General features: G+C 43.4%; 1 protein-coding gene across 5 annotated transcripts in view; it reads left to right on the forward strand.

Moving 5' to 3' along the window:
• ADAMTS9 (ADAM metallopeptidase with thrombospondin type 1 motif 9) overlaps window positions 1–27,314 on the forward strand; it is a 154,914-nt gene that overhangs the window by 31,026 nt on the left and 96,574 nt on the right. For 4 of the 5 annotated variants that reach the window (XR_014522903.1, XM_083491028.1, XM_083491026.1 and 1 more), the window contains 11 exons: window positions 611–694; window positions 4,510–4,634; window positions 6,668–6,708; window positions 6,841–6,946; window positions 9,040–9,186; window positions 12,343–12,484; window positions 13,941–14,048; window positions 16,753–16,898; window positions 23,682–23,863; window positions 24,641–24,777; window positions 27,116–27,233. Coding sequence is in view for 4 of the 5 variants with exons in the window: in XM_083491028.1 (XP_083347154.1) it covers window positions 611–694; window positions 4,510–4,634; window positions 6,668–6,708; window positions 6,841–6,946; window positions 9,040–9,186; window positions 12,343–12,484; window positions 13,941–14,048; window positions 16,753–16,898; window positions 23,682–23,863; window positions 24,641–24,777; window positions 27,116–27,233 (1,336 nt within the window). In the remaining variant the exon portion in view is untranslated. The remainder of the gene's footprint in view (window positions 1–610; window positions 695–4,509; window positions 4,635–6,667; window positions 6,709–6,840; window positions 6,947–9,039; window positions 9,187–12,342; window positions 12,485–13,940; window positions 14,049–16,752; window positions 16,899–23,681; window positions 23,864–24,640; window positions 24,778–27,115; window positions 27,234–27,314) is intronic. The other variant, XM_083491027.1, reaches the window with a different exon arrangement.

Here is a 27,314-nt window from a genome sequence, read left to right on the forward strand (position 1 = left end):
TGGGAAAACCATAGCTTTGACCTTTGTTGGCAAGGTGATGTCTCTGCTTTTTAAGATGCTGTCTCCCGGGCATTTCAGAGGGCACTTTCTTCCCCCTCCCATGGCACTTGCACACAACGAACCCGAGTGTTTTGTTGCTGTGTTGTGGCAGAGATGAGGAACCTCCAACCTGGAGTCCAAAGATGTGACTCTTGGCTTTGTACAACAGGCCAGAGGTTTCTCTGCAAACATACACCTCTCCATCCTCCATCCAGGCAACAAGAGGAGTTATGGGGGTTCAAGGGCACATCCTAGCCAGGCAGAAGATATTGAGGAAGGTGTGGTGCTCAGCAGGGCCCAGGAAGACCTCTAAGGGCTACATAAGGAGACCCGCAGGGCTGCATTTGGCCTTTAGGTCTGAGGTCTCCCATCCCTTCCTTGCTCTCAGAATCTGTTGCTAACAGAACGTACTTCCTGAGGTCAGGATTTAATCAGCTGTAGGCCAGTAGCTGTAGCTTTTTGCACTGCAGGTGTTTGTTTGTTTGCTTTTTTTTTTAAAAAAAGAGTCAATTATTTGCTTGCTTGTATAGTGTTAACGTTAACTTTTCAAAATTTATCCTTTTTTATGCAGGTAGCTTCTATATATAAAGACCCAAGTATTGGAAATCTAATTAATATTGTTATCGTGAGATTAGAGGTCATACAAAATGAGCAGGTAATTACTCCTTCCCTCGTTCTTCTCTCTCACTCTCTTTCTCGCCTGGACATATTTCTAGGAATATCTTATTCTTGATCATTTAAATGCTCTAAAACTGAGAAAAAAACATGATATGTCCTTCCCAAAAGCTCACTGAGATTTGTATTGCTGAAAGTTGGGTGTATGTTGCAGGCAGTATGAGGCAAGCTTGTCTCAGCTTCAGAGGCCCACAGATTTGTGTACATGGACCAGCAGTGGATTTCTAGAGTTCTGGACAGGAGTCTCTACTAGATGTTCTACCACTGAGCAATCGCCCTTCCCTAACGATGTAATCCACACTTGTGTGATTGGGATAATTCTAGAAGATTTATCCATATCCTCGGGTGCGGGAGTGGGTCAACGCTTTGCCACTGCTGCAATACCAGTCAGAATCAGGGGGCCTTGCCCCCACTATTTGCAATGGCAGAAACATTCCCACTTATTTATTACCAGCAGCCTTGTGTACAACGTAGCTCAAAATTCTGAGAAGCTAAAACTTCAGGGCAGTTTTCAAATCGGTGGTTGAAATCAGTGTGGTTTTGAAAGACTGACTCTGCCATTTTCAAAACTGTGCATCCAAGCATAGTTGGAAACCTGCTCCTTGGTCACAGGAGCCATTGTGCGCAATTTGGTTAAGATCAGTGTGAGGTTTTGAAAGGTTCAGTTCAGCCATCTTGATTCAAAATGGCGTCCAACTGAATCCAAACATCTCCTCGCTGTCTGCAGGAGAGTGACAAAGAACCATCCGTGCCTTGTATGCTGGAAGGTGCTCTTCAAACAGCAGCACCACATGGAAGATCCTCAACATGAGCTTGGAGCCAGGGAGCTCCCTCCCCAACACAGCTCCTCTGCCTCTGTAGATCAGGCTAAATGCCCCTGTATTCCAGCATCCTGTTCTCAGCCGCCAATAGGGATAATGAAATAGGATAACAAATACTTTAAAGAAATATATATGTCAAAGATAGATGCCTCAAAATAACATGTATGCACAAGGGGTACCATTTACTCAATTAATCACTCACCTGGAAGCATCCCCAATCGGTGCAAACAAATGCTTCCCTGCTAAACAAGCTATTGCAGTGTTTTCCCATTTCCTAGCAAAGCAGTTCCTGATCAGGGTTCCATACAACCTAGACAGAGCTTCGTATTCTCGCTGAGGATTTCAGAAGGAATGTCACCCCCCCCCCCTTCTCACTGCACTTGCCGTATTTTTTTTTCTTATATTACTGAGCGAATGGGAATATCATGGGGAGAAGAGGGCTGTTTATTTAAATTTTACAGCACCCATCAGTCTCACAATAGTGTTAATGTGTTTTTGGAGGAGGGGAGAGTGGAAAACAACAAGAACAACAATGCTACCTTATTGAAAGTCATTAGGAATTTGAAAGTAATCCATCCGGGTTAGCACCTCCGGCAATGGCGGATTTCCTCTGACCGGGAGGAATCCGCTCCGTGGAAATCAGGGTCTGGACCGCCACGGCATGGCAGAGACCCACTAAAAACCACAGGCGGGAGAAGCCTGTGGACGTGGGATTCGGCTGGCACCTTTTGCGCCTCCCCTACTCGCGGGGAAACCCGGTTTCGGGGATCCGGAGCGACGTGGGGTGAGTGGCGCAGTGCTTCGAATCGACTGCTTCTTTCACGGAGTGAAGCCGCATTGCTGTTGCCGGAGAGCGCTGACTTTTTTCCTGTGGACAATTGGACTTTAAACAACTACCCGTGAGTAGAACGGAAAATTGGATCTTTAAACATCTTAATTTGGCACCGAAACGGGAAGGTTTCAAACGGGAAGTCCGCCTTCCTCTTTTGTAAATAGATTGAAGCAAAGGTGCTGCAAGCTAAAGTCTTGGAAAGCCTTTTCTAATGGATTAAATTTCCATCGGTTAAAACTACTAAACCCCCCTTGGAAGCAGGAGAAGAGGGGGGAAATTTTAGATTGCCTAAGCCTGCAGGAGAGAGAGTGAAGAAAGATAAATTACCACAGTTTTGAACCTTGGAACGGGCTGCCAGTAAGATTGACGTTTTGGGAAAGTTCATTGACTGTGAATAAAACGTATGTTGACAGACAGTTAAATAAGAGAAATATATTGTTTCCATTGTTTCCTTTTGCACTTAAAAAGGAGCAAAAGTAGCTGAAAATTGAAACTAATTTTGTTGCTGGATCTGCGTTTAAAAGGACAGATACAAATAGAAATTGTTTCCTCTAGAGGGAGCTTTTGAAACTGTTGCAGGAGTGGAGCTGGGGAATTTTCCAGCTGCAGAGATTAAAGACCGTGAGAATCAGAGATTGACTTTGGACAATAATTTCGACAGAAGAAGCCTTAGTGATTGCATTTTGCAAGATAAGTGCTTTATTGGAACAGCTTCATGAGAAGACGGATGTGATGACTACTAAAATTGATAATTTGGGACAAAAAATGACTGATTTGGGACAAAAAGTGAATACCTATACAGAAACTACTCAGGAATCGATTCAGGAATCCACTTTGACATGGCAAGTTGTGGAGAAGACAAGGGAGAAAGCTGTTGTTGAACCCCAAGTAATACAAGTGGAGAGAGCCCCAGCCGTTCAGAGGCAATTTGATGAATATAAGCTGTTGCCTTCTACGATTGAATTTAGAGAAAGCCAGATTTGGAGGGATGGAGTCCCGCCTGGATTGGGGAAGGAAAGTTGGATAGATCCCCTTATGCAGGGATGCTCTGGCTTTTGGGATCTGGATTTGGGTCAGGGGGAGATTGGAGTTGTGGGGGCCTTTAGCTTTGGAGGGATTTTGAAACACGCTCTGAAATATCTTATGGACTTTAGTTTTGACTATGGAGAATGGGCTGACCTGTCGAGAAGGAATAAAGACATTGGTAGGTTGGAGTTTCCCCGAGATCTACTCCTCAGCGCCAAAGGAAGGAAATTAAGAACAAGATCAGCAGAAGATAAAGTTAAGTGCATGTATAAATATGAAGAAGATCTGCAGAAGGGACATGAAAAAGAGTTAAGAGCCTCGGACAGAAGATCACCAGGTTGATGGACCATATGGAATTGATAGAAAGGACTGACAGAATCCGAGACCAGGGAGAAGAGACGGTGAAAGAAGATTGGAAAAAAGTTTAAAATTTATTTAGAGAAATATTGTAAAATTAATGAGTGTTAGAAAAATGTTGGAATGAAATTACATGGCTTTAGTAGAAACGTTATAAGGAGTTAAGTTCAAATAAGTTTTAGGGTTTTAATGGTAAGATAAGGTTAAAATAAATCAAGATAATTAAATGACAGAAAACAGTGAAAGATGGAAAGGATTTGCTGAAACAATTAATAACTAGAATACAAAAAAGGGAGGTGTGAGGAGGTCGATGAAACAAGTTAATGAAAGACAAAGATATGGAAATATTGGATGTGTTTTTAATTGTTTTTGTTTTGATGTATTGTGTCTTTTGTTTTTTTAATGTATTGTAATGTATTGATTTGTATTGTTTACTTTTTCTCTTTTTTTACTTCTTTCTGTAATCTTTAAACTTTTAATAAATATTATTATTAAAAAAAGGAATTTGAAAGTAATCCACAAGTAGGATGCCGGTGCTGAATGCTTTTGAGCAGAGAGAGATAGTTTGCTGTTTTTCTGATGACTACATTCAGTGTTCTTTCCTGCGGCCGTCCATCTCTGAGACATGTTATCAGGTAGAAAGGTGGCCCATAAAGGTAAAATAAAATGGTCAATAAATAAAAGGCACTGCAGATGGAGGGATGGGAACTGGGGAGGATAGGGAGTCCTAATCCTTTGACATGTTTGCTTTATACCTAGGATGGCCCTTCCATATCTTACAATGCTCAGACGACACTAAAAAACTTCTGTCAGTGGCAGCAGACCCAGAACCACCCTAACGAAGATCATCCAGAAAAGCATGACACAGCTGTATTGGTGACAAGGTATGTCACGGGCAGATTTTTTAGCCTCACTGTAATTGCCACTAGAATGCAATGTTACAAATCACAACTGAACGACAATGCATGTTATAGTCAAGGGTAATTGAAACGTTGAGGCATGATGGGGAAAGGTATTATATTGCTGTCTAATTTTTTGGCGGTGATGAGAACAGGAGCTCTAAGGGCTACGGATAGGGGCATCAGGAATTCATTTCAATTTGCAATTAAAGGCGGATCTACTGAATATCCCCCTTTTGGAAACGATAATGCAAACAAAGCACAGCCTTCTTTCAGAATGTGCAGCGCAGTTCTCCAGCCAAATAACGTACTGCATACGTGAATGGTAGTGGGTGCGTAAAAAGGCATATATTAGTGAAATCAAAGCACAAATGTGTGTTACATCAGGGGGAGTTGCATGCAAATATTACAAATTTGCGCTAGACTTTTGTTGAATTTTCGCGAGGGCTTTAAAAATATATATATTTAAAAACTGGTGTGGAAATGTAGAAAACTGAATAAAAGGCAAGAAACAGAGAGGAAATTAGCCCATCCCTACCAGGGGATCAATATTTTTTATTTTATTTTATTTTTTTTGGAGTGAGAGTATACAATCCTATTACTCAGCCGTATGGTCATTGGCTGAACCCAAAGTGAGGCTTTCTGGAGTTTTGGTGCTAAGTTTGCAATGTATGGGAGTTTCTTATTAAGCCCCACCAGTTAGCAATAAAGGCAATGCTTTCTCCTTTTCAGAAAAGGAGAGGTCTTGTGGGAGGGATTTCAAGCTGGGGTGGAAGTGGCTTTATGAATGCATAAGCATTTGCACTACAGCTGTGGCTGGAGGCCGTGATCTAACACGTACACATCTTCTTTTCATTGTTGCTCTCACAGCCTCCCTGTTGCACACTATGTTTTAGATGTGTAGGGTTCTAAAACACAGTTCGTCAGCTGGGGGGTGGGGCAGGTGGGGGCAAGCAGCTGGACCAGAAATGAAAAAAGAAATAAAATCTACTTACACAAGTAGTCATGTATTTCAAGTGGGGAACTAATTTAGCCTCGGCTGAAGATTCAAAGTGGGGGAAATGGCCGTAGGTTTGTTAAAATGTTCTAATAAAGCACCACAGCCTATCCAGTGTTTCCCAAATGTGGGTCTCTAGCTGTTTTCAGACTACAATTCCTATCATCCCTGACCACTGGTCTTGCTAGCTAGGGATGATGGGAGTTGTAGTCCCAAAAAACCAGCTGGAGACCCAAGTTTGGGAAACAGTGGCCTGTACTAGTGACGTAAGATAGTAAAAACATCAGCTGTTTTTAGTAGGCGCTTATTTCTAGTCCTGCCTTCTCGAACCAATGCCATCTAGGGGTTTTGGCCTACAACTTGCATCATTGGCAATGCTGACTGGGGGCAGTGATGGGGATTGTATTGCAAAACGTCTGGGGGGCACCAGGTCGGGGAAGACGGCTCTTACTCAATATTATGAGCCACCTCTGGGTTAGAGGATACTAGCAGCTGCCTCCATGACTTCAAATCTGGCTAGATGCCAAGTGGATGTGGAGCATTGCCTGCTACCTTCAGAACATTGCACAGTTTGAATTTTACTCCAGAACGCATAAAAAAAAAAGTGAATAGAAAGACCCATTTGGCTTCTTCTTCATTTCTGCTATTAGTTTAAAATAGCTACCGGTTATGAGCAATGCACAGCACTCAGTCAAGGCAGGGCCTTGGAGTTTTCCATTGAAATTTTCATTAAAGTGAGCGCTCATGTCTCTTATTTATAATGCCGCAAAATATTTTAATGTGAGATTATCAGGCCTTAATGATAGTCCTTTGAAAAATCAAATTGGATTTTTATTCCTGCTTTTTTTAATCTACTATTATCCCCGTCTTGAACATTTGGAATTGGGCAGCCTACATATTGAAATTAATGCCAAGCAAGAAACCCAAAGCCATATAATTAAATGGTGTTATGTTTATTATTGTGTGTTCTGAATGCTAACTTGCATGGAAATTAAAAGCATCAAGTCTGTTTTGCTTTCAGACAGGATATTTGTAGAGCTCACGACAAATGTGATACTTTAGGTAAGCCTAATCTCCTTTTTCTTTTACTCTTTAAGGTGTCAATGTTAACATGTTTTTGACAGAATGTTGTGCGCACCTTTATTTAGAGAGCAAACTCTCTCTCTCTCTCTCGTTCTGCTTTTGATTTTCCAGGTCTGGCTGAATTGGGTACAGTCTGTGATCCATACCGGAGCTGCTCAATTAGTGAAGACAGTGGACTAAGTACTGCTTTTACGATTGCACATGAACTTGGCCATGTGTATGTTCTATAAAAACATAGATATATTTTAAAAATAACAGCATTGAGAGAGATATGTAAACCATATAGCTTACATGGGGATGCAAGTGATTGTTCCGGTTTACGAATATTCTTTTGGAACCCGAACGTCTGATGGGGCTTCTGTGGCTTCTGATTGGCTGCAGGAGCTTCCTGCAGCTGATCAGAAGCCGTGATTAGGTTTTCAAATATTTCGTAAGTCGAACGGACTTCTGGAATGGATTCCCTTCGACTTCCAAGGTACAGCTGTATATGCCAATATTGGCTTGGATCCAAACTTTCCCCTTGTAAACTGAAGAGTTATAGAACAAGGCCTTCCTCTCTGCTCTGCATCCGCCTGACCTCTCCAAAAATCTGATTAAGGGAGCTGGGGGACCCTTGAAAATGGTGTGTGATATGGCACTGGGAACTGTAAATAGATGGGAGAGTTGATTTGATTATTTAATTTCTATACCACTTAATTTATTAAAAACAGCTGTAAGTGGTGTACAGAAGCCTGAAGCAAAACCAGACAACTTAAACAGAATATTACAAAAATAAACAGTTACATATGATAATGGTAGATTAATACAGAGTTACTAATATATATAAATCAATATTAATTCAGTTCACTTCTGATACTCCCTCCTTCTCAGCCACCAGGGTCGAAACAAACTCTCCACTGCCAGATGGCAGAAATCAATCCACTGCTCCCTTATGTGAATGAAGGAGCGAGCTAGGGTTCAGGGCAATGTTTTCTCAATGTTTGAAATTGTGGTATGAGCATTAAATACTGTAGTGGGAATTTTTTTTGAAAAGTTAGAAAACGAATACTAAAATTTTTGGTGCTGGGTGACTGTAGACTATTATTTACTACACTATTGATGCTGCTAGGTTTATTAGCAGAACATGTTGCCACATGTAAAGTTGGTGACACTGTCCTGCCACAAGGTGGGACAATTTTTGCTAATTTTTTGCTTTTCTGGATTTCTGATTGGGTAATGCAATACAGTGGTGCCCCGCAAGACGAATGCCTCGCAAGACGGAAAACTCGCTAGACGAAAGAGTTTTCCGTTTAGGAGGTGCTTCGCAAAACGAATCTCCTATGGGCTTGCTTCGCAAGACGACAATGTCTTGCGAGTTCCTGCTGGTTTTTCCCCCCTCCCCCTTTTTCTAAGCCACTAAGCTGCTTATCAGCTGATCCAATCAGCAGATAAGCCGCTAATAGCACTAATAGCGCTAAGAAGCTTATCAGCTGATCCGATCAGCAGATAAGCCGCTAATAGTGCTAAGCCGCTTATCAGCTGATCTGATCAGCAGATAAGCCGATAATAGTGCTAATAGCGCTAAGCCGCTTATCAGCTGATCCGATCAGCAGATAAGTCGCTAAAAGCCTCTAATAGTGCTAATCCGCTAATCCTTCAATGGGCTTGCTTCGCAAGACGAAAAAAACCGCTAGACGAAGAGAATCACAGAATGGATTCTTTTCGTCTTGCGAGGCACCACTGTAAACAACAGTTTCCCCTTGTGGTTGTTTTGGTAAAGCATGCAAAATGTCTTCCCTTCTCCACCGCCCCAGATCATTAGTTACGTGTCCTGACAGTGCTTCATCAAGAATTTTATATATATTAAAAATTCATTTGCATAGCTTGCTTTACTGATTAAAAACATATGGAGTGTCTACGCACTCTGTTAGGCATATAGTCACCCTTTGATTTCCAAAGCAGAAAGTCCAAAACATCTGAAATAATATTGCTTGCTTGCCCATGGAGAACTGGGAATTGTTGTTTTGGAGATGAGGCAGGAGACCTCTCACATGGGCCGTAATCTCTGAACACAGCCCTAGGAGAAACCCCTGTTTATGTAGGAATTCTGTAAGCCTTTGCTCCATAATTCCCACCCAGAGCACTCTGAATGAAATGATTTTACTAGATGACCCCTTTCATTTCTAACATTCTATGATTCTAAGTAGGGGAGTTGGCAAAGCTTTTGGCTCCCTTCCGCTGAAATCCCTTACGTGTGCAAGTGTTTTTAACTTTTCCTCCTTTTTAAAATTCACGTTAAACACATTGGCCACTGTATGCTGTCTCTTGTAGATTTAACATGCCTCACGACGACAACAATAAGTGCAAAGAAGACGGAGGGAAAAACCAGCAACATGTGATGGCTCCCACCCTGAACTACAACACCAACCCTTGGATGTGGTCAAAATGTAGCCGGAAATATATCACAGAATTTCTAGAGTAAAGCCTTAATGACTACTTCATAGATTCCGGAGTTTGTGTGAAATTGCCTGGATATGAATGCATGCTTAGCCGAGGGGGCGGAGCAGCGGGGTGTGTGTGTGTGTGGAATGCAAATATACATTACATGCACACTGTGGATTTGTTTGCTCATATTACGAGTTTGTGAATCAAAAGGTCCCGGCGCTTGGTCCATTCATACCGCATTGTCGCAACTTTTCCGTGGCAAAAATATAAGAATACAAGAGAAGGGCTGTGCTGAATCAAGCCCAAGGCCCAACTAATCTAGCATCCTGTTCTCACCATAGCCTGAAAGATGCCTGCGAGAAGCCTGTAAACAGGACCCAAGAACTCTCCCCGCTTGTGATTCCTAGCAAATGGTATACAGAGGTAGACTGCATCTGACATCATGGCCAGCAGCAATTGATATCAGTGCTGCTCTCCATGATGAGCAGAACAAAAGAAAGGGAGGGTGTTAAAGGTACAGGCAAAGTGTACCAGCCACAAAAGAGAAAAATCTGGTGATTGCAAGCAAAAAACCTTGTACAGTGGTGCCCCGCAAGACGAATGCCTCGCAAGACGGAAAACTCGCTAGACGAAAGAGTTTTCCGTTTTGGAGGTGCTTCGCAAAACGAATCTCCTATGGGCTTGCTTCGCAAGACGAAAATGTCTTGCGAGTTCCTGCGGGGGTTTTTTTTCCTTTTCCCCCCTTTTCTAAGCCGCTAAGCCGCTTATCAGCTGATCCGATAAGCTGATAAGCCGCTAAAAGCCGCTAATAGCGCTAATCCGCTAATCCGCCAATGGGCTTGCTTCGCAAGACAAAAAAAAAACGCTAGACGAAGAGAATCACAGAACAGATTATTTTCGTCTTGCGAGGCACCACTGCAGTGTGTCCTCAAATCCTAAAGGAAGTGTTCCTGTTCAAGGTTCCTCCTCTCCTCCGTCAGGCCATTCAATCACTGTCTCCCTTTCTCTTTTCCTTTTCCATCTGATACTCGACATTCCACAACTGTTGAGCATACTCAGTCCTTAATTGGGCCTTTCCTAGTTCCTATTTGTGTTTTTCACCTTAAGGCTTTCTTGCACTTCTACAGCTTCTGGGGTTCCCTTGAGCATGCAGATACAGTACCTCCCTCCCTCTTGCCCCCCCCCCAGTGTCCTTATTTTGGCTATAATCCTGTCAACGCTTGAGTTTGCGGTTAGAAGGAGTGATAAAGAGGTTCAGTGGTTTGTGATGCAAAACACTCTTAATTGTAGAAGTGGGCAATAAAAAAACAATCACTGTGAGTGATGGCAAAAGTGCAAAACCCACATGAGTGTTGTATCCAGCAACTCACCAAAGGAAAATGAGCTACTGGGTTGTATGACTGGGTTATCATCTGATCCTCTTTCTTCACATGTGTACAGCACTCTTCCAAGAGTGCCACATGGGGGTGCTTTTCCAACATGATTCCATATGTGAAAATTTAGCGGGTGGGAAACAGGCCAAAATTATGTCGTGAGGCTGCACACGCAACATACTTTTAAAGCACACACGCATATCTCATCCAAGAATCCTGGGGACTATTTTACCCCCTCACGGAGCTACAATTCCCTTAACACACTACAGTTCCCACAATTCCTTTGCGGGGAGGAAAATGTGCTTTAAATGTATGGGGTGTATGCAGCTTTCCCCCCTGACCCCCCCCCAGTTTTCCAAGCCCTACTGTGCACATTACTAAGATGCATTTGAGAACAGCAGCCAGCTGTTTGCTTTCTGCCAATCTAAAAGCAATATTCTCCAACCCTAAAAGGCAAACTCTACGACTGTACATTAATTTATATAATAAAGAAATCAAAGTTTCTTTCTCAGGCAGAGTTTCCCATCAGCATAAGAGGGTGACAGGTGATTTGAGGCAGCTTGCACTGCCTTTAGGTTCTCTGTTTTAATTGTGGAACGATGCAGTGCTAGATGGGAGGGTTGGCCTCATAGCGTATGTCTGATGCTGTATTGTTTTTAATATTCAGTTGGAAGTCGCCCAGAGTGGCTGGGGAAACCCAGCCAGATGGGCGGGGTATAAATAATAAATTATTATTATTATTATTATTATTATTATTATTATTATTATTATTATTATTAGCATTAGCAGCTGGGGGGGGGCTGAGAATAGTAGGATGTTATTTTTATCTTCCACTCTCACTTAACTTTTGCTTCCAACCTTTAGAAGACAGCCTTGTGCACCTCTTAAACCCCTCTCTACTGCTATAAGTTACAGTGGTACCTCGGGTTACATACGCTTCAGGTTACATACGCTTCAGGTTACAGACTCCGCTAACCCAGAAATATTACCTCAGGTTAAGAACTTTGCTTCAGAATGAGAACAGAAATCGTGCTCCGGTGGCGCGGCAGCAGCAGGAGGCCCCATTAGCTAAAGTGGTGCTTCAGGTTAAGAACAGTTTCAGGTTAAGTACGAACCTCCGGAACGAATTAAGTACTTAACCCGAGGTGCCACTGTACAGAAATATTATGTGAAAATTAATTTTTTGTTGGTCTTTGTGAGCAAGTGGTTATCATGCAGTGAAGCAACTTTATGGCACGACTGTGGTCCTTTAGTAGATTACTCTTTTTATAAATGGGCTTTTTGAAATGGGCTTTTTGAGGGTTGGTAAGCTTAAGTGGGATGCGGGTGGCGCTGTGGGTAAAAGCCTCAGCGCCTAGGGCTTGCCGATCGAAAGGTCGGCGGTTTGAATCCCCGCAGCGGGGTGCGCTCCCGTTGCTCGGTCCTAGCGCCTGCCAACCTAGCAGTTCGAAAGCACCCCCGGGTGCAAGTAGATAAATAGGGACCGCTCCAGCGGGAAGGTAAACGGCGTTTCCGTGTGCTGCGCTGGCTCGCCAGATGTAGCTTGTCACGCTGGCCACGTGACCCGGAAGTGTCTCCGGACAGCGCTGGCCCTCGGCCTCTTAAGTGAGATGGGCGCACAACCCTAGAGTCTGTCAAGGCTGGCCCGTACGGGCAGGGGTACCTTTATCTTTACATTTATTAAGCTTAAGTGGCCTTATGTTACTATTCCGTGCTAATAATACTCTATTCACTAACCATTGAGAAATTTTTAGAATGATCTTAACCGACTTCTCAAGTGCAGCTGTGGAGATAAATGTCACATTTTTCATTCTAGCACTGGTTATGGGGAGTGTTTGCTTGATGAACCTTCACCGAGAAAGTATGCGTTGCCTCAACAACTTCCAGGATACATATATGATGTTAATAAGCAGTGTGAGTTAATTTTTGGGCCTGGAGCTAAGGTTTGCCCGTACATGGTAAGAACACTTTTTTAAAAAAACAAACTTGCTTTGAGTATGAAATACTGATAGGCACATTTCGAATAAGATGCATGCATGTGTTTTGTATGTGAGATTCCTAAATGAGACAAATCCTTGTTGTTGAAAAAGATTGCAGCCTTTCAGTCATTTTGGATTCGAAGCTTTACAGTGTGAGTCTTACACACACACACACACACACACACACACACACACACACAGGAAAACCACTTTCCCAGGTCCTCTCACATGGCTGTGGTATTATTATTATTATTATTAGTAGTAGTAGTAGTAGTATTAATACTTACAGACCACCCTTCACGAAATGGCTCCAGGGACGTTACAAGAATTTAGAATTAGAATTAGTAATTAGAATTTCGAATTCTAATATACTAACATTAAAATCATAAAACTGCAGCAAGAAAACCAATAGCAAATACTGTATGTGTTTGAATGCCACAATGCATGGGTCAGGTCAATCTTGTGGACCTTTCTTACCCAGTCAACACCCTACTTCCTTACAGAGTTCTGATCAGATGTTGGAAATCCATGCAGTCTGCCCAGTCCCTGTATTTGAGTTGTTCATGTTCATTACACAGCCATGTGAGAGATGCCTCTGGGTAGGTGTGTGAATGGGGCCTGCTTGAGCAGCAACATTTAAGCTTACAGGCAATATTAGGTAACTTCAGTCTACAAGCACAATATGTGGTAAAACTTGTGCCCAATTTTAAATTTGCCGGGTGAAGGGAGAGGAAACATGATAGGATTTGGAAGGACTGATGTCACAGAAATCCCTCTTTATAGCACTAAATTCTGACCTAGAGCAGGTTCTGCGTGCTGCTACAGGAAGAACTTAAAATTTTATATAACTGTTCCAAATTAGGAATCACAGAGGGGAAATGGCTTATCCACATATTTTAATAGTAATAGAGTTGGAATGTAAGACAGTCTCATTGTTAACTGTGATTGCCAACCTGATTTTCTTTCTACACTTCAGGGGCTCCATACTGCAAATGATATTGCTGATCTTAAAATCAGCAAATGATATTGCGGATCTCTCCTTGCTCTGTCCTGCCCCTAGAATGCTCCCTTTTTTACGCTTTAATGCTTTAAGTTCCCCTGGCTGAGCCTCAGCTGAGCCAGGGTGAGTGTCTTACACAGCAAAGCCCCAGCTGAGCCAGGAAACCCAAGATCCACTGAATCCAAACTCTCCCGCCCCAGTGAATCTTCGGTTTGGACTGAGCTGTTGGCCGCTGAAATCCATGGTTAAGGCATTTAAGCAGAAAGCTTCTCCGTTTGCAACCAGAGCCCGAGTCATCTTCCCCTGCTTTATTGCGTTCGTTGTTTACACACGATGGTAACAACACCAGGGAGATAATCTAAACTATGTCTCTGGGCTATGATGTATGTTGGGTTGGCTGTTCAGTAATGCTGAGACTTTTTGAACTCACTTAAGCAGAAGCAGTGCAGGAGACTCTGGTGCATCAATGCTGATGGAGCACATAAAGGATGTCGGACTCAACACACGCCATGGGCTGATGGGACGGAATGTGGCCAGGGCAAGGTTTGTTTCAGCTCCTTGACTCTTTCTTGCTAACCCCAAACACGTGAGCCGTAATGCCTCCAAGCATGGCCATGGAACATTGCTAGCCTTATCCTCCATGAATTTGCCTAATCCTCTTTTAGAGGCATTAGATGACGATGGGAATTGTAGTCCAAAAGCAGCTGGAGACCTAAGTTTGGGAAACCCCGATCTAAACTAAAAAGCCCCAAAGGTTGTAACCTTTGGGGAGTTGCTCCATCTCCTTGACCATATTTGGCTGCCATTTTCCGAAGCTTTCTCAACTCTACAATACCCTTTTTGAGGGGAGGCGACCGGAACTGTACACAATATTTCAAGTGTGGTCATGCCATGGTTGTTGTTGTTGTTTAGTCATTTAGTCATGTCCAACTCTTCATGACCCCATTTACCAGAGCACGCTAGGCACTCCTGGCTTCCACTGCCTCCCGCAGCTTGGTCAAACTCATGCTGGTAGCTTTGAGAACACTGTCCAACCATCTCGTCCTCTGTCGTCCCCTTCTCCTTGTGCCCTCCATCTTTCCCAACATCAGGGTCTTTTCCAGGGAGTCTTCTCTTCTCATGAGGTGGCCAAAGTATTGGAGCCTCATCTTCAGGATCTGTCCTTCCAGTGAGCACTCAGGGCTGATTTCCTTCAGAATGGAGAGGTTTGATCTTCTTGCAGTCCAGGGGACTCTCAAGAGTCTCCTCCAGCACCATAATTCAAAAGCATCAATTCTTCGGCGATCAGCCTTCTTTATGGTCCAGCTCTCACTTCCATACATCACTACTGGGAAAACCATAGTTTTAACTATATGGAACTTGTTGGCAAGGTGATGTCTCTGCTTTTGTTTTTAAATCAGCATTATTTCAGATTCATCTGATTCACACAACTAGATGTAGCACTCACCTGCAGTTGCCATCGTTGGATTACACCAGTTTTCTCCAGTGGGGCTTCCGCCTTTCACTGCTGGCTCAAACATGTGTAAAACGTGCCGCGTCGTGTGAGTTCTAGGCGCTCTCAAGCCAAATTGGTCTGTTCTGCGCGGAGCGCGATTGCTATTCAATATTTTCACTGCACATGGCAGCTGTTCTGCAAGATGTTCCTCTTTGGGGATAGCACTGTCTATATTGATGCCATGTGTATCTTTATTTTGACAGCTGCAGAACCTCTGTGCTCTTGCAGAAGGTTAGCTAGGAATTGATGCTGCCGTTCTTAAATTCTCCGAGCTTCCCCTTCGCTGGGAGTGATGTGGTTGCACATAAGTGGTGCAGGATCTTTTCAGAAGGGGAACATATTGTGCCTAGGGCATCCAGCTTGACAGGGCAGAGACATGAATCCACTCTCTCCTTCCTCCCCACCCCTGTTATTTACATCATCTTTTTTTTTTTTAGCCTTCAGTATTTGAGAGGTTCTTTCAACATTCCTGATCTGCAGATGCATCTTTTCTTTCTACGCACTGTGACATCTAACCTGTGATCAGAAAATCAGCCAGGCTGCTTTCCTCAGAAGCTGTAACAGCTTTCACTTCTCATCCTGGATCAGCAAATGAGCAGAACTCAATTCCTTGGGGAGTTGTCACTCCACTGTCCTCAGCAGACTGATTGTCCTTCATTGTTCAAAGATTCAAAACTCATTCATATCTGCAGTAGAATTTGATGGGAGTGGAAGCTTCTTAATCCATAACTAAAAACTGATTATAAATTCACTGCCCTGGTTCAGATACAATGGGAAACTGAAGTTTCCTGCTACACGAGCATCAAGATTGTGCCCTCCCCTCCCCTCTTCCATGCACCAGACAGAGAACATTGAAAGCACCCACTTCTGCTTTTAAGCAAACTTTGGTTCCTTGTGATGCTTGAAGTTGAAAAACTGTGGCTTGTTTAAACTATGTGTTTTTGAACAAGTCAGCACCTGAAACAATGTCTTTATCTTGGCTTATCCTCACTTACCATAGTTTAACCAACCCCCTCGATAAAATAATGAGTGGAAGAATTTCATTTTAGTAGGATGGAAAATACCAGTTTATCATAGTGTTACAACCAGATTTTGAGCAGCAGCAAAAAAGCAAATGCAGCTCCCCACATCACAGTAAACGGGGAAATGCCCCCTGCACAACTTGGGTTAGGAGAGAAGGTTGATCTCTAATATTGTGTTCTGACAGGTGCAATTTCTTTTCCTGCTAAGTTTGACAACATCACATTCAGGTGTAAAGCTAGACTGGTGACTGGGAGTGGCCGCCGAGACCACATAACACGGGTCTTGAAAGACCTACATTGGATCCCATTACGTTTCCGAGCACAATTCAAAGTGTTGGTGCTGACCTTTAAAGCCCTAAACAGCCTCAGTTCAGTATACCTGAAGGAGCATCTCCACCCCCATCATCTGACCTGGACACTGAGGTCCAACTTCGAGGGTTTTCTGGCGGTTCCCTCACTCCAAGAAGCATAGTTACAGGGGACCAGGCATCTGAAGGCAGCCCTGTTTAGGGATGTTTTTAATGACTGATGTTTTAATGTATTTTTAGTCTTTTGTTGGGAGCTAGCTGCCCAGAGTGGCTGGGAAAACCCAGCCAGATGGGTGGGGTATAAATAATAAAGTAGTAGTAGTAGTATCTCGGGTTCATTTTAGAATGCTTGGATCCAGATCATAGCAATGAAACAATGTTGTGAAACTCTTTCTTTTTCTATTGCCCTTTCTGGAGTGTAGCACTGCAAATATGGCCACTGTGTTCCCAGAGAGCGAGAGATATCCATGACGGACGGAGCATGGGGCACATGGAGTCCCTTTGGCGCATGCTCACGAACATGTGGTGGGGGCATAAAAAATGCTGTTCGAGAATGCAACAGGCCTGAGTAAGTACAGGAGTGCTAACCAACTGTTAAGCTTACTGATGAAAGAGTAACAGCCATTGTTGGCCTCCCTCCTAAAATGAAAAAAATGTTTCTAAAATGCTGATATCTCTAGTGCTGTAGTAAACCATATGAGGATGTCTTGTTCTTATATCATAAGGAAGTATTTCATCTAAGGATGGATGGATCAACCTATTTCTTAGCCCTCAGTTATATGTATAATCCATCCTCATTTTGCATTTAAATTATCTTCATTTTATATATATTCTTACTCTGAAATACACATTTTGTATGTTTTTCAATGTTCTCCACTAAAACATGCATCTGTATAAACATCTTTTTCTTTAAAATATTCATTTTTGGCGTACTTTTTTGAACAAAAGCTACACCACCCAATTTGGAGAAGTGCATAGTCTGATTTGTAGCTGCATTATCACCAGCTTATGAAACTGAAACTGGCCAATTAGGTCACTTAGCTTTAAAACAAATTTCTTTTGTGTTGCGAATTTCAGTCCTCAGTTTCCAGCTGTGGAAGTCATACAATTGACGATGAAGATTTTTAATCAGTTCTGATCTCAAATAAGCAGAATGAGAAGAAGTAATGGGTCAATTGTTGAATGTTCTTCCACAAGAGAGGGTCACATGGTGTCTGATCTAATTTTGGCATCAGTCAAATACCTTGTTTGAACTTTCTCAAGCCTTTTAATTCAGTTTGCTGTTGTGGTTTAATTTTTGTGTTACTCCTTTTAAATTTACTGACGTGTGTGTGTGTCTATAATCAGAAGCCACTTAAGGAATTATCTAGAGTGCAAATTTCTTTTAAAATGCTGTTTGTTTTTAATGTCATATTCATTTTGGGCCAAAAAGTACTTGTAAGTGATATTGTCTCACAAGGCAACCATAGACTGCTCTCATTCTCATACGTCAGTAGATTTTGTAAAGCGCTTGGGGGTATGGTGTAGCAGTAGGCATGAGGGAGAAATAGGACTCCATTCACATATACAAGACAAACATAGCAAATTCTCACTTTCTGAATCAACATCCTAACCGAACCACAGCCATCTATAAAAGTTCACACATCTCTGAATTTTGCAGTGCGGTTGTCTAGCCAAGTTAAGTACGCAGGAATGCGCAGATGCATAATGAGTGTGCATAAATATGCATATATTAGTGGGGAAAGTTATATTGGGGGTGCTTTGTAAGAAATATGCGTAATTACATACAACAATGTGTACATTACCTGAAGGAGTGTCTCCACCCCCATCGTTCAGCCCGGATACTGAGATCCAGCGCCGAGGGCCTTCTGGCAGTTCCCTCATTGCGAGAAGTGAGGTTACAGGGAACCAGGCAGAGGGCCTTCTCGGTAGTGGCGCCCACCCTGTGGAACACCCTCCCTTCATATGTGAAGGAAATAAGCAGCTATCCTATCTTTAAAAGACATCTGAAGGCAGCCCTGTTTAGGGAAGTTTTTATTATTTAATGCTGTACTGTTTTTAACACTTGATTGGGAGCCGCCCAGAGTGGCTGGAGGGGCTCAGCCAGATGGGTGGGGTATAAATAAATAAATAAATTATTATTATTATTATTATTATTATTATTATTATTATTATTATTATTATACATTAGGAGAAATTCTCTCCCTAAACTGCCGATGATTTTTCATGAAGACTATTTTTAAAAAAGAAAAAGGAGTTGCAAACTGGTGAGGAAATATTGGGAACTGAACTTAAGATTGGAAAAAATGAGAAACGGGACGAAATAGAAATTGGCAGATTTCACTCCTCCCTAGTTGGCCGTGTCGAAGGACAATGGTACGAAGAGTGAGCTGGGAGAAGACAGGGAGGAGGAGGCCAAGTGAAGCCTCTTTTCCCTGGCTTAGTGCTGCCTCCCCATTAAACTTGATGGTGCTCATAAAGCCCAAGACACTCACAGCCTTATCCTGAGCTTTTGCTGCCAGTGGTTCTTTTTTTTATTTTATTTAAAATGAATTTATTCTGACACATACATGGACCAGCTCTTTTTAAGAAGATGTAAGTGGCTTTGCAAGCAGACTATGCTTTCATAGCAATCAAAGGAATGAGCAGAGCAGACCCCGTCTCACCGCGATGCTCTGCTGAGTCTCCAAGGTAGAAAAAAGGCTTAAGATAAGCCACTGATGGATGGGATTGGTGTACTTACTGGATGCCACATGGGGAAGACGCTTTCAGCAAAGCAAGACTGGCCTCGACCACCGTTTGCAAATCTATGTCGGCAATCATATACGTCGTATATGTCTAAAAATGTTTGTATCCCATCTCTTCGACATAACTGATTTACAAACTGGCAAGTAGGATAGCGTCACAGCAAAACAATAAAAAGCAGCAATTAAAACAATGGTCATAATTTCAACAGTAAAAGTAAAATTGGAGTAAATATGGCAGAAGTATAAACTCACTTTAACAGCTGAGACGTCTGTTGCGGTGGACTTTCTTATATGACATTCTTTCATCCTTTTAATATTTTTTGCTTTCTGTGTTTTAGCTATAGATTTTATTTATTTATTTTTTTAAAAAATTAAGGGAGCAATCCTGTACTTCCTTGGAGACGCCGCCAGGCTAGGGTTTCCCAAACTTTGGTCTCCAGCTGTTGTTGGACCACAATCCCCATTATCCCTGAGCACTGGTCCTGCTAGCTAGGGATGATGGGAGTTGTAGTCCAAGAACAGCTGGAGACCCAAGTTTGGGAAACCCTGCTTAAGGGTTTTGGGAAACGTTCTTAAGGTAAAGGTAAAGGGACCCCTGACCATTAAGTCCAGTCATGGCCGACTCTGGGGTTGCGGCGCTCATCTCGCTTTATTGGCCGAGGGAGCCGGTGTACAGCTTCCAGGTCATGTGGCCAGCATGACTAAGCCGCTTCTGGCGAACCAGACCAGCACACGGAAACGCCGTTTACCTTCCCTTCTACTAGCACTTTGACGTGCTTTCTAACTGCTAGGTTGGCAAGAGCAGGGACTGAGCAACGGGAGCTCACCCCGTCACGGGGATTTGAACCGCCGACCTTCTGATCGGCAAGTCCTAGGCTCTGTGGTTTAACCCACAGTGCCACCACTGGCATAAAGGCCATTCTATTGACCGAGGGAGGTCCACCAGTAAACGCCCCCAGAGGTCTCCTAGTATGCAAAATATGAATGCCTGCTAGCACTGGTGTTCTGGCCACAGGAGTGGGAGCAGAAACAGGTTGTGCCGGGGCTGTTTCCCTGACACAAACAATCAGAACTCTGTGTCACCTCCTGTCCCTTCATGTTGCTCTCATGCCAAGTCCCTTAGCTTAAGATGAGTCTAGAAAACCTTCTGACTACAGCTGCCTATATTTTCCCGCTGTAGAGCAGAAAGTTTGGGTTGATAACCCAAGAGTCTTTCCAACTGTCTGAATGCGGAAAAAGATTTCATTTCAGATATCTATTGAAAAAACAGAACGGAATTTGATTGTATAAGAAAAGGAAATGTCCCAAATGGCAATTGTGAACAAGGCATGGCAATATTGGAGACAGTACTTAATTGGGAACATACCCTCTCTGCTAGTGGGTACTTCTGCTTCAAAGTAGAATCATAGAATCATAGAGTTGGAAGAGACCACAAGGGCCATCGAGTCCAACCCCCTGCCAAGCAGGAAACACCATCAGAGCACACCTGACATATGGTTGTCAAGCCTCTGCTTAAAGACCTCCAAAGAAGGAGACGCCACCACACTCCTTGGCAGCAAATTCCACTGTCGAACAGCTCTTACTGTCAGGAAGTTCTTCCTAATGTTTAGGTAGAATCTTCTTTCTTGTAGTTTGGATCCATTGCTCCGCGTCCGCTTCTCTGGAGCAGCAGAAAACAACCTTTCTCCCTCCTCTATATGGCATCCTTTTATATATTTGAACATGGCTATCATATCACCCCTTAACCTCCTTTTCTCCAGGCTAAACATGCCCAGCTCCCTTAGCTGTTCCTCATAAGGCATCGTTTCCAGGCCTTTGACCATTTTGGTTGCCCTCCTCTGGACACGTTCCAGTTTGTCAGTGTCCTTCTTTAACTGTGGTGCCCAGTACATCGAGCCAGGTTTAGATCTGTCTCTGCTTGCTGCTGAGAAAGCTAGTACAAAGCCTTAACGGCTTCAAAGTTTTCATAAAATTTGTTAGAGTGGTAAAGGGCTAGTTTGGAAAAGAAAAAAATCAATTTCAGAGCTGTAAGTATGTTTTAACCCCAACATCCTGATTGAAAGGAAGTTTTATTATGGTACCGTGAAGCTGATGAATGATAGCTTGGCAGCAAAGCCCAGCTTCCTGCGGTTTGTGACAGTACCATATGTGCAGTGTGTTGCCTCTGACATCAAAAATTGCACAGGAAAATGGTATTGCCTTGAAAACCTATTGTGAGCAGCCTTCAAAAACCTATTGTGAGCAGCCTTCAAACCCAGTTTCGTGTGGATTGGAATCCATACATTGTTGCTTGCTGTCTTCAAATAATAAAAGTTCCCTCCTCATTAAAACTTGTTTTTGGTGTCATGGTTTGAAAAAAATCTGTACATGCCTTGTTGTTTAGCCATGTCCATATTGGAGCCTCAGCTTCAGGATCTGTCCTTCCAGTGAGCACTGAGGGCTGATTTCCTTCAGAATGGAGAGGTTTGATCTTCTTGCAGTCCATGGGACTCTCAAGAGTCTCCTCCAGCACCATAGTTCAAAAGCATCAGTTCTTCGGCGATCAGCCTTCTTTATGGTCCAGCTCTCACTTCCATACATCACTAGAGTGGTACCTCAGGTTACATACGCTTCAGGTTACAGACTCCGCTAACCCAGAAATAGTACCTCGGGTTAAGAACTTTGCTTTAGGATGAGAAGAGAAATCATGCTCCGGTGGCGCAGCGGCAGCAGAGACCCCATTAGCTAAAGTGGTGCTTCAGGTTAAGAATAGTTTCAGGTTAAGAACAGACCTCCAGAACGAATTAAGTACTTAACCCAGGGTACCACTGTACTGGGAAAACCATAGCTCCAACTATACGGACCTTTGTACATGCCTACTCAGAAGTAAATCCCACTGAGTTCATCATAGCTTACTCTTAGAAAAGTGGGCATAAGATTGCAGCATAATTTTCTTTCAAACAGTTTTGGATTAATTTATTAGCTTTTCACAATAAAGGGGGGGATATTTCCTGTCACGTAATTAGCTCTTAAATGGATCCTGCAGTATCTTGTTGAGAACCAAGATAGTCCAGCAGACTGTGTACTGTTTTCAATCCAGATTTTCATATTAAGTGACTGGTGTGCCTTGGCTCTTGGTCTTAACATGGCTTTATTTGTGACATTTTATTCTGCACAGATCATCCCCGCTTGGGGAATGGTATGTATGTGCTGTCACATATGAAATGCAGTGTGCAAACTTGTTTTGCAAGGAGAACACCCACGTGCTTGACAGTTCTTACCTCATCAATCCTTATAACAATACTGGAAGGTCATGTTAGTGATTCATAATCAGAACGAAGCAGCTCTCTCTAATTCTGTTCAGAAACAAGGGAGCCAGCCTGCACAGTGTGTGACCCATCACTCTAAATGAAGCCCACCACCCGTATATTGTGGCCTGCCTGGCAATCTGTGTCAGTCTAGGCAAGCAGTGAAATATTAGCTCCTGTAGGCATGTCATACAAGGCTGGTGGGTTGTGTTTGCCACGAGTGGCAAAAATATTTTGGAGACCTGAAGTCAGTTCAGACTTCTTCTTCTTCTTCTTCTTCTTCTTCTTCTTCTTCTTCTTCTTCTTCTTCTTCTTCTTCTGTGCTGAGAAATCCTGACCATACAACACCAGTTCAGACATAATGATCTCAGTCAAATGGACTATTACAGGTGTTCTTAAACTGGTCCACAGACCACCAGTAGTCCGTGAGCTTTGTTTAAGTGGTCTGCGCATTTGTGGCTGAAGGGGAGAGATCCATTGCATTAAATATTCATATTGATTTTTAATTGGATTTTTCTTGCTGCTTTCATTTCATGCATTCATTTTATTGGGTTATAATTTGAATTATATGGAATTCAAATTGCAATACATTAAATCACAATATATAAGAAATAAAAGAAGCAACAAAAATGCAATTTAAAATTATACAGTACCTAGCACAATACATTGTAAGTGCTACAACCGGCAGAAAAGCAGCTAAGTGGTCCTCCAAGACCCCCAGCGATTTTCAAGCAGTCCATTGGGGGGAGGTTTAGGAACCACTGGCCTATTAGACTTGAGAAAAAGTGTTGTCCTCTGGGGGGGTTGGGAGAAGCCCCAGAACAGCACCTGGAGGGAAGAGAGGGGGTATTGTTCCGTCTGGCAAGCTGAAATGCTCGCGGCAATAGAAAGATTATGATAATGTTACCCTGAATTTATTCCTATGTTACAAACCTGGTTTGATTTTTCTTTGCAAGCCAGGGTTTTAGAAAGAGCTTAAAACACAGTTTCCTGGTTTGGATGTAACAAGAAACTCTGGTCTGACAAACCCTGGAAGTATGGCATTAGGCACACAAGAGAAGGAAGCAAGGAGTGAGTGGGCACAACACTTCTTCTTTGTCTCTTAAACCACATGGGACAGAGTACCATCACAGCTATCAGTATGTCTGATGCAACCAATATTGTGGTAGGGCTTTAAAAAACGGAAAGAAGTGAAAGGATCAAAGAACTAGTCAAGGCTTCAAAAAAATGGATGGGTTGTGTGAGAGCGTTGGGTTTTCTTAATTAATGTTATAATTTGTAACTGTATACTTATCCCATCTCTTTTTTTTTTCCAAGACCCAAAAATGGTGGAAAATACTGTGTGGGACGACGAATGAAATTTAAATCCTGCAACACTGAACCATGTTCAAAGCAAAAGAAAGATTTCCGCGATGAGCAATGTGCAGTCTTTGATGGGAAGCATTTTAACATTAACGGTCTACCTCCTAATGTGCGCTGGGTTCCAAAATACAGTGGAAGTAAGTATATCAAAACAATATAGCAATTAGATCAGGGTGGGGAAGCCCAAGTCCAAGAGCTGAGAAGTTGCCATGAAGGAAATGAAGCCCTCGAGTTTAATGGGTCCCTCATCTGTGGACTAGATACAAGGAACACACACCTTGCAGCTTAACTCTGTGTATTGTTCCTAGTCCCAGGGTTGATTCCCGCCACCATTTTTAACAGCAAAGCCTTAACATGAGGCCTCTCTGCCCCCACAGAAAAGACATTAACAGGGCTAGTTTGGTTTGACAAAAGCTCCCTTACATTATTTAAATAGCAAGTTACAATATTGGGAGTGGGGGGCTGTCAAATGAAGGCAGGCAAGATCTCTAGAGATTTTCAGGATACAGTGATTTCAACCTTGCAAAATGACAGTCTAAGGAGGAATTTGTGGGGAGCCGCCTCATGATGATTTCCTACCGCTGTTCCTCACTGGAGCCCTGCCTCCGCTGTCCAGTTTACTTTTACCACCTGGCCTAGTAGAATCAGTCACCTGCCTGCAGCCATAGGCCCCTCCACCACCGCCACCAACCTGCTGCCGCCATGGCAACTGAGTTGAGAGCAACCCAGCTGGGCAAATGAGTGCCTCGTTTGGTCAAGGCGGTGCTGGCATCTGATTTTTGACCTGTGAGGGAAGGGACATTAGCTCAGAGTTGTGGGAGAGTGAATAAGAGTGTTCTCTCACCATACAAAGTAAGCAACCAGCACTAAATTAACTTGGTTTTCTCCTCTCTCTCCTTTCTTTCTCTTGGCAGTTTTAATGAAAGATAGGTGCAAGCTCTTCTGCAGAGTGGCAGGAAACACGGCGTATTATCAGCTCAGGGACAGAGTTATTGATGGCACTCCTTGTGGCCCAGACACAAATGACATCTGTGTACAAGGACTTTGTCGGGTAAATACAGCCTCCTTCGGTTTAACTGGCTAACGCTCTTCAAGGAACCAGCTCATTCCTCTTCCATGAGTTGGATCCTGAGCGCCTTTCTCCAGGTTTCACAGGTGGGCGCGCCACCGGTCAGTCAGTCACCTGTGCTCACGATGACCATTTTCTGCAGAGTGCTCTGCAAATATGACATCAGATATAGGGCATGACTTGGCCTAAATGGCTTTGTGGGCCAAATGGGAAGGCCTGGGAGCCCTAATCAGGACTAAAGGCTCTATTCCATACTCTTTATCTTAAATTAAACCCAAGAGCCTTGTTATCTGCTTTAGACTGTAATATATCCCCTTTAGGGTTCTGTTTTGTATCACCCAGCTGCCTTAACAACCGCGTTTGGTGTATCTTGCCAAAGCCCCAAATCACAAAATAATGAGGGGTTTTAAGTGTATGAGGAGTGAGGTTTCATTCCCCACATAATAGCCATGATAGGGATGGATGCTGTGAGGCCCTGGTGCATGCCTGTGTCTTGGCTTTGTGCCAGCACCTAGAGGCTTCATACAGTCCAGACAGAATCCACTTTGGATGGGAGAAACAGGCCAGTCAGTTCCCAAAATGGATCTGTGGGATATGAACTCCACAGAACCTACGGCATCTAAATCATATAACAGATTTTGCTGCTTCCTCTACCATTAAAGTAAAGGATTGTAGTTTCCGTGCCAAAATTGGACCTAACCCCTGACTGAAATGGATCTAGAAAATCATCTAGAGTGCCTGCCTTCTTCGCTCTCTTCACTGCCACTAGGTAGTCTCGATGATGAACCCTCACCAGTCTTTGATTGCATTTGACTGGAGTTTTCCTCCACCACAGCAACTCCCCATCCCCGACCTTCAAGTATGCCCTGAAGCTACACGGCAAGTTCCCAGGTGGGCACAAGTGGCACTGTGGTCTAAACCACTGAGCCTCTTGGGCTTGCCGATCAGAAGGTTTGAATCCTCGCGACGGAGTGAGCTCCTGTTGCTCTGTCCCAGCTCCTGCCAACCTTGTAGTTCGAAAGCACACCAGTGCAAGTAGATAAATAGATACCGCTGTGGTGGAAAGGTAAATGGTGTTTCCGTTCGCTCTGGCTTTTGTCACAGTGTTCCATTGTGCCAGAAGCAGTTTAGTCACGCTGGCCACATTATTTGGAAAGCTGTCTGTGGACAAACGCCAGCTCCTCGGCCTGAAAGTGGGATGAGCGCCGCAACCCCATAGTCGCCTTTGACTGGACTTAACGTCCAGGAGTCCTTTACCATTACCTTACAGCTGGGTGAAACCAACTCCACCCTGCTCACCCATCCAGGTCTCAGTGATACAGACCAGACCGGCCTCCTCATCCACAATCAGATCGTGGCCAACCTCAGAGCCAGCCTGGCATTCAGCAACAGCAGCTGCAGACCCGAGGGCTGGTTGACAGCACAACCACAATTCCCCAGGTCTGGCACATGGCCAGGTCACTTACCACCTGTGCCGTGTCCTCCTCCTTACCCAGCCTGCCCCACCTCCCACACAGTCAAAACAATTTAAAACAGGAAAAAACATTCGTTAGAATACAAAGCCTGGGGAAAAGCAACTTTACATTAAGGACCACCTGACTCCTTATGCCCAGCCTTGATCACTGAGATCTTCTGATGGCCCTACATCTGATGCTTTCCCACTTCTCTCGGGTTTAGCTGGCCTTCACTGGGAACCAAGACTATAGTGTGGCAGGTTCAGGCCTTGCCAATGGTGTTTCCACAGGAACCACCCCTGCCTTCTTTTAGGCGTTTCCACTTCACTGTGTGGTTTAGGCAGGCCTTCACAATATGAATTTTCCCCTTTAACCAACCAGTATGTATTTACTGTTTTATTGATATTTTAATTATGTCTTAATGGATGCTTTTGCTCGTTTTATTATAACTTTGCATGCTGTGCTCCCTCCTCAGTATGCTTTTATGAAAAGAGCAGTTTACAAATACTTAATAAATACACAAATGCCGTTTCGATAATGACCCTATCCCACGTCCGTGTGACTTTTAACCACGGTGTAATCCTGCCCCCCACCGCTCCTTAGCTCTCCCCCCCACCTTTTCTCCCCGCCACGCTGAGTGGTTTTGCTCTTCACATGGCGGGCCTGGAAGAGACTCGTTTTTCAAGTCCTAATTGGAAGATGGCTATAATTATAGCTTCAACAGAGCACGTTGGAAAATAAACGAATGAGCGAGGCAGTCGGAGGCCTTCAGTGGCAGATGCATGTTTTCAATTTGGAGCCCTGCTAAACGCTATCCTCCTTTCCGTATTTGTTCAATCTAGTTCTGAACTTTTCTTTCTCTAAAGCAAGCTGGATGTGATCACGTGCTCAATTCGAAAGCCAGGAGAGATAAGTGCGGTGTGTGTGGCGGTGACAATTCGTCGTGCAAAACCATTGCAGGGACATTCAACACGGTGCACTATGGTAAGAATCAGTCGCAGAAAACTTTACCCGGGCAGTACACCAGGATGGAAAACCCCTTAACACCTAACACTTATAATAAGC

This window comes from Podarcis liolepis (assembly GCF_965112155.1).
Source record: "Podarcis liolepis genome assembly, chromosome: 2".
NCBI classification, from domain to species: Eukaryota; Metazoa; Chordata; class Lepidosauria; order Squamata; family Lacertidae; genus Podarcis; species Podarcis liolepis.